The sequence below is a fragment of the Sinocyclocheilus anshuiensis genome, unplaced genomic scaffold (genome assembly GCF_001515605.1).
Source record: "Sinocyclocheilus anshuiensis isolate Anshui unplaced genomic scaffold, SAMN03320099.WGS_v1.1 scaffold102, whole genome shotgun sequence".
NCBI classification, from domain to species: domain Eukaryota; kingdom Metazoa; phylum Chordata; class Actinopteri; order Cypriniformes; family Cyprinidae; genus Sinocyclocheilus; species Sinocyclocheilus anshuiensis.
The window spans coordinates 351436-367370 of NW_015542330.1; the positions used below are offsets into that span (position 1 = coordinate 351436).

At 34.3% G+C, this 15935-nt stretch overlaps 2 protein-coding genes across 3 annotated transcripts in view; one reads left to right on the forward strand and one right to left on the reverse strand.

Moving 5' to 3' along the window:
• LOC107690979 (melanoma receptor tyrosine-protein kinase-like) overlaps window positions 1-1360 on the forward strand; it is a 25283-nt gene extending 23923 nt beyond the window's left edge. The window contains exon 27 of the mRNA XM_016489422.1: window positions 683-1360. Within this exon, the coding sequence (XP_016344908.1) occupies window positions 683-981 (299 nt within the window). The 3' untranslated portion in view covers window positions 982-1360. The remainder of the gene's footprint in view (window positions 1-682) is intronic.
• A 3506-nt stretch (window positions 1361-4866) lies between these two features.
• LOC107690980 (regulator of MON1-CCZ1) lies at window positions 4867-14525 on the reverse strand. 2 transcript variants are annotated; one of them, XM_016489423.1, is made up of 20 exons: window positions 14318-14525; window positions 13770-13846; window positions 13098-13182; window positions 12963-13019; window positions 12278-12364; window positions 12032-12172; window positions 11777-11880; window positions 11568-11657; window positions 11368-11473; window positions 10452-10560; window positions 10253-10300; window positions 10103-10156; window positions 9898-10026; window positions 9628-9734; window positions 9404-9523; window positions 9171-9248; window positions 6029-6133; window positions 5855-5923; window positions 5515-5740; window positions 4867-5364 (listed from the first exon to the last, which is right to left on the reverse strand). In XM_016489423.1, exons 1-20 carry the CDS (start codon window positions 14414-14416, stop codon window positions 5285-5287), a joined length of 1971 nt encoding a protein of 656 aa, XP_016344909.1. In that variant the 5' UTR covers window positions 14417-14525; the 3' UTR covers window positions 4867-5284. The 2 variants fall into 2 exon arrangements, with proteins under 2 accessions (XP_016344909.1, XP_016344910.1); XM_016489424.1 differs by lacking the exons at window positions 13770-13846; window positions 14318-14525 and adding an exon at window positions 13508-13571.
• Between the last annotated feature and the right edge of the window lie 1410 nt (window positions 14526-15935).

The window sequence follows — 15935 nt, forward strand, 5'->3', positions numbered from 1 at the left end:
TTAAATGATTTTAGCAAATGGCTGCAATATAACAAAGAGTGAAAAATTTAAGGGGGTCTGAATACTTTCCGTACCCACTGTGTGTGTGTGTGTGTGTATATATATATATATTTATTTTATTTTTTTTTATAATTTTGTTGTCTGCCTTTTTTTTTTTTTTATGTCTATATTTGTTATAAAAAATAAATGCATCATTCATCGTCTATGTAGTTTTAATATATTTTTCAGTTTCAGTAATTTTATTACTGCAACCTATGTAAGTTAGTTCTACTAACTAATATTTACTATCTAATATTTATATTTATTTTTGGTTTTTTACTTTTTATAATGATGTAGTATATTGTGCATAATAGTATAATATTCAGTTTTTGTTGAAAAAACAGCAACAAATGGGATTTTTTTTTGGGGGGGGGTTATTTATTTCATGATTTATTTATTTATTTAATCAAAATGATCTATTTGTTTTATTACTTTTTTATTATATTGATTTATTACTCTGACTTTGATTTATATTATCTGTTGTCTCTGGACAGTTTTTAAAGGGCAACCTACATTTTAAAAATAATCCCAAAAAATTACAACAAATATGAGAATAAAAAAAGATAAACATATCATGTTCTGGTGCTCACATGCAATTAATATTACTGTTTCATAAGCACATTTTATCTTCTCTTTCCCACAGAGTACATTAACCAGGATGTGACCACAACAAGCAATACGATAAACCCAAACTACGAGGGTCCGGCCCGTGGACAGACAGAAAATGGATATATAGACACGTACAGCTGTAAACCTGACGGGCCAGAGTACCTAAACACCTCCTGCGCTACTCTACCACGCTCCCCATGCGCCAACCTCGATAACCCGGACTACCAGCACAACTTCCTGCCCTCGTCCACCACCGACGTTCTTTTCCTCCCTGCGACGGAGAACTTGCACTACCTGGGCCTCAGCACAGCCATGCAGTCTCACGTACGTTAGATCAACGTACGTATGAATCAAACTGCTTGAACTTCTGGGAGTCACAGGGCACGTGTTAGTATTGCAGCTAGTTTAAGAACAGTGAGGACGTCAGGTCTGGATATGCTTGAAGGCGACTGCCGCAATTAACTCGTTCTTAAAGGAGGTGCGGTTGTGAGACATGAAGCTGTGTTAGTAATGTGTTGAATGTCAAGCTAGAGCACATTCCAGTATTTCTGTATAATATGGGTAATAGTTGATGCTTTTGATGAATGTTGTCGTCTTATGTAGCTTAATTTATTGAACCAAAACTTAATTGAGCTGTTAATACTTCATATAGTTAGACTGATTTAGTAATTAACCTTGGGTAGTACAGTATTTGTAAACCCTGAGTTTACAAGCCAAATAAGATGGATTGGACAAGTGCAGCATGTGACAATCACATGACCCGTTTTTTTTATTTATTTATTTTTTTATAACTTGTTGTCTGTGAAAATAGTCGCTTGGAAAAGTCAACATGAAACGCCACTCGAGTCGCAACCCCCATTTTACTTCCGCGATATACAGCATTCAAAACGTTTGGGGTTAGTACTTATCAATTATTATTATTTATTATAAATTATTATTTATTAAATCTCACACTTTTTGTATCTCATGATTCAGATTTTTTTCTTGCAGTTCCTTTTCTCAGAATTGTGTGATATATAAACTGTCACACAATTTTAAGTTTACATATTGCATTTCTGAGTTTATCTCTCGCAATTCTGACTTTTCTCTAAATTCTGGGTTTACATCTCGCAAATCTTTTTTTTTTTTTGTATTGATAATCAGAAATGTTTCTTGAGCAGTAAATCAGCATATTAGAATAATGTATGAAGGATTATGTGGACAAAAATTCTGTTTTTTTGTCTCACAGGAATAAAATACATTTTAAAACATATTCAAATAGTAAACCATTATTTTAAATTGCAATAATATTTTGTAATATTACTGTTTTATTGCATTGTTGATCAAGTAAATGCATCCTTGGTGAGCATAATTTGAAAACACTAAAATAATCTTACCGACCCCAAACTTTTGAACGGTAGTGTAATTCCGAATGAAATAAGATATTAAAGAAATTAATTTTATTGTTACATACCAGAATGGAGAAGGCTGGAAGGGAGGAGCTCTTGATGACTTTAAAGGAAAAGGTTGTCAACTACCGTATCGGCTGAGGCAAAGCAAGTTATCTCATTTTGATAAAAGATCACTAAAACAGTTTTCATTCGGAATAATTTGCACCAATGATTTGTGCACAACATTGCAAAGAATGTGCATTAGGAATGTAAAGAATACTCTATTCAAATATTCAAGCACAGTGTGAAAATCTCTCATCTGTACCGTAATAACTGCCTGAGTAACAACAGAAATGTTTGTAAATATAACGTGCACTGTGAACATATATGGCATTATGTCCACGACACATAAAATTCACAAACACAATGTAAATGTACATAAAAGCTACCTGCAGTCATACAAACACTGACCTTTAACCCTGGACTACACTTAATATATATAACTAATTAATTTTTCAAGTGAGCGTCCACATTTGGTTTTAATAATTTAACAACTGTTATATTAATTGAAAGAAACACTGTTGGGCTAAAAGGCTTTTTGATGTTAAAAGGCTGTCCTAATACTTTCTCATTCTGCTTTAAATGGCTGAGTTAACAAATCAGACTGCTTGTTTTCTGTCCCCTGTGACACATTCACCCAAGTGTGCACTTATCACACAATCTACTTCTAAATTTCAGGGGGAAAAAGCAGGCCATTATGATATTTTAACTCTGCAGGATCCCATTAATATTGAATTAAGTGGCCACATCCACTTGATTGGCCAAAAATGCTGCATATATCCAGAAAGAAGTTTTAAAATGTAAGTTTGACTGTGAAACCTGTTCTTCTTCACTGTGAGATACTGCACAGACCACATTTAGTATGTAAATATACTTCATGTAGCAAAATCCTCCTGAGATCTACTGTTTTACACACCTGTGAATGTCTTAGGATTTTTAGGTTTAAAATGTGGTTTAAATCTGTATGGACACTTTGTTACATTGCAGTGTTATTAAATTGTGTTGAAATGTGAAAATGAAGTCTTGTAATGTGCTAATTCCATAAAGGACTTTTATGTTTAAAAAAAACAAAAAAACAATGACGCACAATGGACCCTTTTCACAGACTATGACAAGGCATTTCCAGAGTTATTAACATCTAGCAAAATGTATATTTTCATTTTTTTTTTTTAAATCCAGAGTTATTAACATCTAGCAAAATTTATGTTTTAATTTATTTTTTTTAATTAGTGTACATTTATTACACTATACTTGGTGATTTCTTATCTTGGCATTAAATTACTAAAACTAGTTAAGTGTTTCTAATACACAGGCTGTGGATATAAATGATATTGTGGATTTTTTTTTCTTTTGCAAACAGCAAGATAAAAATATATTTGTTGTCATTTCTGTTCATCAATATAAGTCTAAAAGTCTGTTTAGACAGAAAATACAGGAGTCATTCTGTAATTTAGGATACATTTCTCATCAGGAAAAAAATAGAAACGATATGCTTTCTCAGTAAAATAACTGTTAGTTTCAGTAAATATATTTCATCAGTGTAACTTATCTGCTAGTTGCCAAGCTTGAGAATTTTGATATTATAAAGAAAAATATGTTTTATTGAGTTTGTCAACTATGTTACGAACAAACTGTATGGGTTGACGGGTAACATTGTTGACAATTTCACCATTTTGACAAAATTATCAATCAGGTTGACCTCGATTTTAATATTTATTTGAATGAAAATGATTAAAATATTAGCCATAACAATATACCCAACACTCAATCCATATACTCGTCAAGTCATTGGAGATCAAATACAGAAAAAATGAAGATAAAGTTTTCCATAATGTGTTCAAAATGTCTGCTGCAGAAGGGGGTGACATCACATGATGCTGGTCACATCATTTCATGATGAACCAGTTTTTAGTTTTCAAGGGGAAGTTTGGTTCGTAACATAGTTGACAGAATTTTTGTGGACATGAGAGAAATTAAATATGTGACCCTGGAGCACAAAACCAGTCTTAAGTTGCACGGGGATATTTGTAGCAATAGCCAAAAATACATTGTATGGGTCAAAATGATCAATTTTTCTTTTATGCTAAAAATCATTAGGATATTAATGAACATATTTTGTACATTTCCTACCGTAAATATATCAAAACTTAATGTTTGATTAGTAATATGCATTGCTAAGGACTTCATTTGGACAACTTTAGAGGCGATTTTCTCAAGATTTAGATTTTTTTTGCACCCTCAGATTTCATATATTCAAATAGTTGTATCTCGGCCAAATATTGTCCTATAAATAAATGAAAGCTTATTTATTCAGCTTTCAGATGATGCATAAATCTCAATTTCAGAAAAAAAATAACTTAAGACTGGTTTTGTGGTCCAGGGTCACATATGTTCTTACCTGAAAGAAAATGAAATTTAAACTCAATCTGCTTAAGGCATTTAGATTGTAGAAATAAATAATCTTGACTTCAATGTTTTATTCATTAAGCTGAACTCAAAAAAAAACAAACTGTAATTTAAGGGCCATAAAGGCAATTTCAAGCAAACCGAAAAACAGGTTGCACAAAATAAGTATGTATTCTCATAACGGATAAAATAGAAAATTGTTAGAAAAAACAATTATCATCAATGGACATGAAATGTACCCTAAATTTTAGAATGACCCATAACTTACAGCTAGCACAGATAAAAATAATTACCAATCCCGGACCTCTGTGGGTGGAAGGATTGAATCATTTCCATAGATTATCATCACGCCAAAAATGATAAACCGAAAACAATCGCCTTGACTTGTTCCAGTGCTTGGCCCATTCATTCATTTCTTTTCTGTAAAGAATCTCACAAAGCATGTTACATATATGTACATATTATATTTATTATATACACACTGTAAAAGCTAGAGATTTATTTTTAAAATATATACATTTTCAGCAAATAGTACAGACCAGTTAGTTGAGCACTCTTTTGCATTGCGGCGATATTAGTAATCCTCCATTCAAACACTGGTCTGTTACTGCTTTATCCTGCTAAAACCATCTGTACTTTATGGCAAACATGCATAGAAGATGATAAAGTGTCACTTTTAAGTCTCTTGTAACACTAGACTCTCTCTAGTGCTCAAGTGAGCTTCACAAGGTTTTTATTCTGCTCAACGCAATACCGTTTCCTCCTCGATAAACCATCGTTCCAGCTGCTACTGTAGTCTTTCATGCCGTGGCTTGTTTCATCAAAGCGTTCTCTCCAAACACTTGCTTAAAGTAGGCCACATGCTCCTCACAGTGCTCTCCTGAAACAGGAAGATGATGTCAGAGGAAGTCCACTCATGTGCTGATGTTTTCGGCTCCAATCAATGAAAACGAAGTATATCTTTACACCCCTGGTTTGTTTGATTTTGATGGTCAGCCCATTTCGTGAACACAAACTCAAAATCACTTACCTTGGTTGAAACCAGGATTACCACGCAACCGCATATTCCTCTGCTCGAAGAAGCGGAAGATGGTGTAGAACAACATGGTGTCGTTTGTTTGCCGCGCGGCGTCCAGAAACTTCCGAGCGGAGATGTTATCGTGGGCACCGACGCTTCGAATGAAACGCAGAGCGCCCAAAACCTGCTGCTTGGACAGAAGAACCTCCACGATCTCATCATTAGCGGTGGAGAGCCTCTGAAAAACACCAACAAACACATGTGGATCACTCCAGATCAACAGCAACAGGCAAAATGAAGCTTCAATCATCTGCACTGAACATGCAGGTCAGTGTAAACTGTTTTTTCTTACCTTCAGCATGTCTAGAGAGAGCTGGTGAGCAGGTGGATATGTGCTCTCCAGAGACAGCAGCAGACAGGCCTAGAAACATCAAGAAGTTCTTTGTGGAGTTTTCCAGACAAGAGGAATGTACATAAATGAAAGTTCTAGTTTAAGAAATTGAGTTAGACTTAACTGCAAACTCACCAGTGGTTTGGAGTCGCTCAGGACGTGATACTGCAGAAATTGGTGCAGCATGTAGAAGAGGTTGTGCTGGACAAGAGTTTTGATGACTAGCTCATACAAATAATGCTGGAAAGGGAAAATGAAGATGAGAAGAGTCACTGTATACTGTACTACATTCAACACAACTTTGACAACTATGCAGTTTGACTCTATTATCATTCTTTACTAAATAATGCAAATTTAACATTAAATTCTGAAGAAAAAAAAACCATACTCGAACCCAACACTTTAAAAAGAAAACAAGCATTTTTAAAAGCTTTATATATGTATATAAAAAGTTCATATGAATTCTAAGCCTTATGATACCATATTAGTTTTAAACTTAATATTACTCGTCAAAATATGTGTAACAGATTAAGGCTGAAACTGTTACTTTAGTATTACTTATACTATCACGGTATATTTAAATAATATATTTTTCATATTTTGAATGGGTTTTTATTTTAATATTTTCTTTTCAATATTACTTTAAGTTTCAGTAACATTCTAATGTGCTTTTGTCATTTTCACTAGTTTTTTCTAAAACATTTATTTTTATTTTAATATTTTCAGTACTTCAGTTTAGATTTTATAATTTAGCCAGTGCTACATTTGTAATGTTCATTTAGGTTGAGCAATCTAATTATGACTTTTTTTCTCAGAATTGCGTGATATGAACTCACAATTGTGAGCTATAAAGTCAGAATTGCGAGATAAAAACTCGCAATTCTGACTTTTTCTCGCAATTCGGACTTTTTCTCAGAATTGTGAGTTTATATCTCTCAATTATGAATTTTTAACTTGCAATTGCGAGTTTATATCACGCAATTCTGAGAAAAAAAGTCCGAATTGTCAGTTAAAAAGTCGCAATTACCTCTTTTATTTTTTATTCAGTGGCGGAAACGGGCTTCCATAATGTCAACTTCATTTAAATTAATGAAAATAATTTTTAATTGTTTTAGTTTTGGTTAAGAATAACAACACTGAGCAGTGATCCCAATTTATCTTAGCTGAGGCCTTTTAAAAAAAAAAATGTAGTTGTAAAATATTTACATGTCTTACTTGCGGATACTTGCTTAAAGGAATAGTTCACCAAAACATGAACATTTTGTCATAATTTACTCACCCTCATGTTGTTCCAACCCTGTATGAGATTCTTTCTTAATGACCACAAAAGAAGATATTTTGAAGAATTTTTAAGAACCAAACAGTTTTTGATCCACATTGACTTCCATGGTAGAGAAAGAAATACTATGGATGTCAATAAGAACCATAAACTGTTTGATTACCAGCCTTCTTCAAAATATCTTCTTTTATGTTCAACATAAGAAAGAAACTCATAGGTTTGGAACAACATGATGGTAAGTAAATTTTCATTTTTGGGTGAATTTTAAATATTTCAATAATTTAACAACATTTGCATGTTCATGGTTCTCTGATGTTGGTTAATGGTCACGTACGTTGCAAGTAAACAAAATATTTCATATTTTTTGTACATTTTCTATTTTTTATTTTAAAACTACTGACACTGTAATTTATTTATTGCAACAGGAAGATCAGATCATCTGACTAACTCTCTCATTTGATCTGGTTCATCAAAATGAACTAATCTTTTATTCAAGTCAATTTGTTCTTTTGAGTGGCTTAAAATTATATATTTTTTAACAGCCAAATTCCCCAAAAACATTCAGTGTTTGTAAAGTAGGGTTTGTAAAATTAACCTAGATCACTGTTTGTAGATGTGACTAGATCTTCATACATTTATAAAAAGCTTGTTCCATTGCACTTTCTCTCTCTCGCTCCACTTTTTCCCTCCACTGTCCTACAAATAAAGCCTAAAAAGCTCATAAACAAAGTTTGCTGCTTTAAGTTACTGTATGTTCAGTTATAACTGCACCGAAACCCACGTTGTTCCAAGAGGGCTGAACCTGCTGTTGGTGCAAGTCACTCTAAATTTGAAGTCTCTCCTAAATGTCAGATAACAAGTTAACAACTACATTGCTATTCATAATATTTTGTTCAAAGGCATAGTTTAAGGAACGCCCTCAATAAAAAAGATGTTGAAGGGTGAAGTGTAATGCTGGAGGCCACTGCAAAGATTATCATCTTTTACTGAAGACGCTCAAAGCAGAATGTGTCTAAGCAACCGAAATGCCTAGCAAAACATCCAACAAGCCCCAACACCTGGGTCAGGTGAAGGTGAACCTGGGATATAATTTACAGTTACACCAGAGCTTACTAATGGAATGAATGTTTCAGAAATACCAACCTGTGCAACTACTACCTATGTTTATGGCTTTGCAATGTTTACATGTTAAAGATTACATGCAGAAGATTTTCAGCTCTGATTGTAGGCAAGATATCCTGATTTATCAAATGGACAAAGTTCAAAGGTAAAAAAAAAGGAATAGTTCACCCAAAAATTACATCACTTGCATTACATCACTTGCTCAGCAATGGATCCTCTGCAGTGAATGGGTGCCGTCAGAATGAGAGTCCAAAGAGCTGATAAAAACATCACAATAAACCACAAGCAATCCATACGACGCCAGACCATCAGTTAACATCTTGTGAAGTGAAAAAAAAAAAAAACCATCATTAGGACGTTTTTAAACTCCAAACCATTGCTTCTGGCTAAAATACAAAACCCCTATCCATAATAAAGCTTTCTCCAGTAAAAAAGGCTTCTCATCTGAATCAGCAGAGAAATATGATTAAGATCAAGCACCAAAACAGTTGTAAACAAAAATGTCGGTGGATTTTGATGTGAGAGGACTTTTTCACTGGAGGAAGCATTATTTTTTATTACGGACGGTTTCAAGTTAAGACGTCATATTGATGGATTTGTTTCTTAAAAACACTTCACAAGAATTTAATTGATGGACTGGAGTCATGTGGATTATTGTGATGTTTTTATCAGCTGTTTGGACTCTCATTCTGACGGCACCCATTCACTGCAGAGGATCCATTGGTGAGCAAGTGATGTAATCCTAAATTTCTCCAAATCTGTTCGGATGAAGAAACAAACTCATTTACATCTTGGATGGCCTGAGGATGAGTTCATTTTCTGGAAATATTCATTTTTGGGTGAGCTATTCCTTTTAAGACCTCATTGTGTTCATACCTGAACGGGAATCTGAAACTGGTTAAGAGAGCGAATGTACTCCATGAGAACTGCGATGATGAACTTATGTTTCACTCCCTGTTCAAAGAAGACAATTTATAGCATTAGAATACGAAATTGCAATCCATTCGTTACAATCCTTCAGACAGAGATATCGGAGACCTACATAATTGAGAAAAAATGCACATAGTTAAAGCAATTGCATCCTTAAAAGAAATACAATGCTTGTTTACCTTCTTCTCAGTGAAGTCAGACAGCACGTGTGTGTACATGTCTGACTGGTCTATCACCGCCTGAGTCCGGACCGGCCTTTTATAAGAAGTGCTGGAGCGACTGGGCCCTGATTCCATAGCCTGAGGAGAGAAGAAAACAAGCCAAAAATATCATTAAAAACTATTTCTATAAATACCGCATTCATATATAAAAAATACAGTATAATAAAACTATCTGTACCGACCGCAGTATACGCTTGCTCTGCATCCAGGTACTCTTTGTACACTTGGTTGAGTTTATCAAACACTGTGGCCACCACAGACAGGATCCCTTTATCTCCTCCTGTAAGCACTGAAGAACAAGACATCTGTTCATTTAATATTATCCTAATATCTAATATACTTCAAACATCACATCTTACTCAAACAGGCATTTTCCTTTGTGGATAAATGTTGTATTGTTCTGCAGTGTTATTTTATAAAGCATTTTCATTATAAAGCAATCTGTTGCTTACTTTGCGAGCATACGGACAAGATGACCATTTTGCAGTCTCGTCTCCGCAACAGGAAGTCCATGAGTTTGCCTTTATCCTGCAGGAGATTCAGCGTAGGCTGCAGCTTCACCTGGAGGTACCACAAATATCCTGACAAACAGAGAACATATAATCACTCTCCGTCACGCCAGATTGTATTTCGTTTGTGCATTGTTTAGTAAAGTACCTTCACTGGCACTGATGATGATATCTGGTTGAAAAACACTCCAGGAAGATGAGTCTTGAATGTTAAGGAAAAGTTCAAGAAGGGCAAGTACATATGGTATATTTCACATTTGAAAATATGGTACATTTCACAGTTCAACTGTAAGGATACAAAGTTCACAAGGCACCGGGGCCTGACTTGGAGCAGCCGCAGGAGGTCCTGTAAGGGTGTCGAAAGAAAGATTAGGTTCCTTACACTCTCAGAGAAGCATTACATACAGAAGAAGTCAAACAGGTACATAAAGCTTGGAATTCTGGTATAGTTTATCATCAAAAGTGTGCCGTCGCTTTCTAAATGAATTACAAGTCACCTGAATGAGGAATCTTGTAGGGGTTGATGGATCGAGCAGGAAGCACAGGCTGATGCACATTTAATGCACCATCTAATTCCCTCAGTTTTATATCATAAATTAGTGAAGTCTGAAATACAAAAAGATGTGAGTATTTCAAACAAGGTTCAAATCAGATCAGACCATCATTTTAAGCAGGTTTGCTGATAAGGTTATAGCCTACTACTTTTACATATTTATTAGGGATGCATTATATATATGTATATATATATATATATATATATGTGCATATGAAGAGTTTATTTGCAAAAACAGATAACTCCGTTTTTTTTTAAATCATGTTTTTTTATTATGTTATCATGTTTTTATTGTGTTTTATTGTGTTAGTTAGCTGTATTTTTTACCTAACCAAATAACCCAACTGCAGTTTGATTGAGATTAATTGGAATGCTCAATGAAAAAACGTGATTTTTGAAAATTGTTAAAAACCGAGTTATCTGTTTTTGCAAATTAACTCTTCATATGTAGGCAGATATTTGATATTTACTTATGTAGATTTATGTAGATTACATCTGATGTCATTTAACATTCACTTTAAGTTCATCTTTAAAACCACTAATAATTTAATAACATTGCTAACTGTAATCGTCATCAAATCTCAAAATGAATATCAGTTTATATACAATACTTTATAATGCTATGATGCTTAAATGCACTTTTTTTTTTTTTATTCAGACAAAACAAAATTGATATCAACCTGAAGTTTAATATCAGTGCATTCCACATATTTAAAATAAGATAATAATATAAAATAATGTGAATGCCAGAGGACTAGCAAAGCACATTGTTAGGGGCTAGTTTATTATGCACATCATAATGAACTCCACAGATGCATTGATATCATGTGATTAGCAGTTTGAACACTTGTCAAACTCACCTGTGAGCTCTGATGGTGCACCACAACTAGATTATCCACCACGTTTAGCGCAAACTTACCCGTGGTGTTTAGTTTGAGCACATGAGTCTTCTTACACGTGCCTTCCCTACAGTTAAAAGAAACCAGAAACCGCTCAAAAACAGATGTGAATATTATAAAAGAATAATGATTTTTATGGGACTGTAACTTATCTGTTGTACCTGGGCAGATGATAGAGGACCACCTCGGCTCCAGGACTGTTGGTGGTTCTGGAGTGATGCTTCAGATACATCACATAGAGCTGATCATAACTACAGTCCAGAGAAAGAGTGTGACTGCTGGACTACTACTAACCACATCATTTGCAGAAAGATATTAGTTCAGATTTAGATGTCTAGTGTTGTCTCAGGTGTTCATACACACGTCTTACATTGTAGCCACAGCAATGTCACGTTCAGAAAGGCTGAGTTTGGCTGGTTTGGGCACCGCTGGCAGTTCGATCTCAAACTTGGACATCTTTGACATAGTCGCACTCTAGAGAAAGTAATGTTAGGATTGGAGCAGTATGTTTTGAGATATAATAATCTAGTCAGAGTTACTGTTGCCCTCTTGTGGTAGGAAGTCTGCAGATGCAAAATTCTTGCATGCTTTCCATCAACATTAAAGAATAAGACATCAAACTCACCTTGAAAGCAAATGGCTGCAGCACATTACCCTGTACAGTGGTGGAGAGGAGAAGAACGGCCGTCTCTGGGCAATACATGTACCAGTTCACATTGATGCTCTGGCTCTTTAAGAGCTTCAGGGTTCGTTTATCAGGCAGCACCTGAAACAGAGGAAAAACAAAAATTCTGTTTACCTTTGGTAGAAAGAACGACTTGGAAAAAATACTTCAGTCAATTTACTGAACTGATGTAAAGTGTCACCCCACCTGGTAAAATTCTATTCCTTGATCAGTAACAAATACAATCTCGTTCCAGTTGGTCCAACAAAATCCGAGAATATTGGCATTCTTTGTCTGCAAAATAAGTTTCACAAAGTTTCACAAGTTTTGGGTCAGTAAGATTTTTCAGTAAGTAAGTCTTTTATGATTTAAGGCTTATTTTATTTGATAAAAAATTAAGTAAAAATTGTAAAATATTTTTAGAATTTAAAATAACTGTTTTCTATTTGGATATATTTTAAAATGTAATTTATTCCTGTGATGGTAAAGCTGAATTTTCAGCATCATTACTCCAGTCTTCAGTGTCACATGATCCTTCAGAAATCAGTCTCAGGAAAACATTTATTAGTATTAGCATTATGTTGAAAACAGTTGTTTAATAGTTTTGTGGAACTTTTTTTTTTTTTTTAATTCAGGATTCTTTGATAAATAGGAAGCTTAAAAGAACAGCATTCATTTGAAATATAGAATCATAGAAATCTTTTGTAACATTATAATTTTATGCTATTTAATGCATCCTTTCTGAATAAAACACTTTTTATTCTTACTGAATAAAATCTTACTGACCCCAAAATTTTTGACTGGTAGTTTATACATGCATACATACATACATGCGTACATAAATTAACTATTTAATTAATTATAGTCAATCTCTGTTTGTTTAGGGATGTACCTTGCACTCATGGGAAAATTCCAAGTGTGGATAGTCAGGAATGAAGTTCATGAAATCCTAAAAAATGAGAAAGAAAGAAATTCAATGTTCACAACAACTGCATTTATTACGACAGCAGCCATCAATTATACTTACAACTGATTTTGTAGTGCGCTGCACAGCTAAGATTTTGTTCCCCGATGAGAATTTGATACACTTCACCTCTCCTTTGTCATCCATTCTGTCAAACGAAACACAGTTAGTGCTTATCAATGCTGTTATTATTAACTAAAACTAAAAAAAACATTTAAAAAACATTTTCAGTAATTTAAATAAAGCTACCATAAAATTAAAATAATTTCAAATATTACATGAAAACCCTAAACTTAAAAATAAACTTACACATTTGAAATAAAATATTTTTATTTTACTAATTTAATTTAAATAAAAGTACATGGAATTACTTTAAAAACTTAATATAAAAATAAAAGATCATTCAAAATATTAACAAATACTATATAATATAAATAATTCTAAAATAACACTGATCTTTGCATGATGCATACTGTATTGGATATAGATGCATAAAGAAAGTCTAGGCAGTGGTTCTCAATTCCAGTCCTGGGGGCCCCCTGCTCTACACATTTTGCATGTCTCCCTTATTTAACACACCTGACTGAGATCATCAGCTTGTTATGGATCTCTCTCCATGAACTGAACTAACGAACTGATGATCTCAATCAGGTGTGTTAAATAAGGGAGACATGCAAAATGTGCAGAGCAGGGGGCCCCCAGGACCGGAATTGAGAACCACTGGAGGGGACTTACCTGAAAGCCACTGAGCTCTTGTCATCTGGCCCTTTAACCACAACACCTGTGGCCCCACCAGATCGTACAGCAAACACCTGAAATCACACAAAACACCAACTATTATACTCAGAAAGCATAAGTTATAATTGAGCAATCATTCAATACCATAGTGTATAGAAAAGGATCATTTGATACCACTGTATAGCCACAGCACTTTTTGATATATGAACAGATCACTACATTTGATCCCAAACAGCCATAAACCTGGTGACTAAAATACACGACAGAGAGCTACTGCACATTACAGGGTTACAGTCATTAATTACTTGAGGACCACTGCATAGTACATTTACGTGCCAATCTAAACATTTGTTATTAAGTTTTATGGAAGCATTTATCAACATCTAGGCTACATTATGACTGTGCCCATCGGGACAGCATTCAAAATGCGCCTATGTTGCCCAAAAATGCTGTCTAGGAAGACAGCTCATTAGATTTTGAGACACAGCCATGATATCGCTTCATAATGTCATAATTACACTTCAAATTATTAAACGTGTCCCCACCTGTTTATTGGCCTCGTCGAAAAACACATTGTTGACGCTGGATGCGTTCTCAAACTGCACGGGGTTTTCACTGAGCTCTAGATAATATTCTTCACTCATATCGTTTTATGTAACTTACAGTCGTTTATTCCGCAGCTTTGTGTTTTTACTTTAGCTAGTGTTTCCACTTCCGCGTCCGTCAAAAGTGAGGCAGTCATGTGATGCTCAAGCGGTCATGTGACGTCTCCTCAGAAACGCTGCACTATAACAATAAACATGGAAATTAAATTGCTCTTATAAGATCATATGATAGCATTTCATATAGGTTGTTCTAACTCATCAGGGATATACATGGTTAAGGGAATTCAATTTCGGACATTTTAAGGCAAAAAGTATTTGAGACGAATTTCCAACAAAACTAAGATTACCATGAACTAGGCTACTTCTTTGGGGTGACCGTCAAATATCAAAAAGGAAATCTGTTTTAATTCATTTGATTAACATTTTAATAAAATTAAACAGGGCTTTACAGTTTTCTTACTTTTAGGTATTAGTCCTTCTGAAAGCGAATTAAAATAGTTTGTTCAATTTTTTTCTTCAAATGTCAATTCATAAAAATTTACATTTTCAATAACTGTAGGCAAATATATTTAGCCTATAATATATATAGTAATATATTAGCCTAACATTACTATGCTATAGTTTTTGGACATTAAAGGTTTGTTTACCTCACCCAAAAATGAACATTTTATCAATTTTGTTCACTGGTTTTCCAAAAAAGCAACCCAATGTAAGTGAATTAGGACTTATAATTCTGCCTAACATCTATGTTGTGTTCCAAAAATAAAGAATTATTAATTATTAAAGAATTAGAAAATATTCATTCATTCATTCCGCCAATAGATAAATAAAACGCGACAACAGCGCGTGTAACGTGAATTGACTTTATTTTCACATGTAGGCCTAATAACTTTTGATATGAATGCGTGAATGAAAAAGTGGTCACACTGTCGTTCAAAACACCAGCGCTGGGATTTTAAACAGCAGCTTGTCCACTGATGTTTAATAATTAAGTAGATCAGTGAGCTTGTCAGATTTATTGGCTCAGCTTTCAAAAAATGCAGTCCATGAAATCATAACGTGATCGTGACGTGTTCAGGTCAGCGAGGTCTGTGACGTCACACTTTCCTCCAGAATCAGATCAGCGACGAGAATCACCTGAGCTCTGCCGGAGAACAGCTCAGCATTTGAAACCTAATACACAACATTGTCCAGGCCCTGATAAAGGGGTCCCACAGAAGGTCTTCTGTGGTATGTAGTCCACCCAGAAAATTTGTCCCGTGAATTGTAGTGGCGGCCCGGAGTAAGGACAGCAGTGAACACACGCCTCCCTCAGTTTTATTATATTTTGCTTAAATTTACACTTTAACCCTTTAACTGTCACCCGGGGACGCCTAAGTTTACTTCACTATATTACAATTAAATCCTAATCTAATCATGACAAACTTTATATCGTTGGAAAGGTCTAAGACTCCTAAATAGATATTTTACCACATTTATTGTTAAAAATGATGTAGGAAATTAATAGATTAATTTATGACAAGAGTGCACCTCAAAAATCTACATCATCACAGGAGTT

Bases quoted from the DNA above. Each gene is read 5' to 3' on its own strand.
- LOC107690980 (XM_016489423.1), bottom strand. From the start codon at position 14,416: ATGAGTGAAGAATATTATCTAGAGCTCAGTGAAAACCCCGTGCAGTTT. The intron at 13,183-13,769 runs GTAAGTCCCCTC...TTCGTTTGACAG, and splicing joins AAGAGCTCAGTGGCTTTCAG to AATGGATGACAAAGGAGAGG. The intron at 11,658-11,776 runs GTAAGACGTGTG...TCTGGACTGTAG, and splicing joins GACATTGCTGTGGCTACAAT to TTATGATCAGCTCTATGTGA.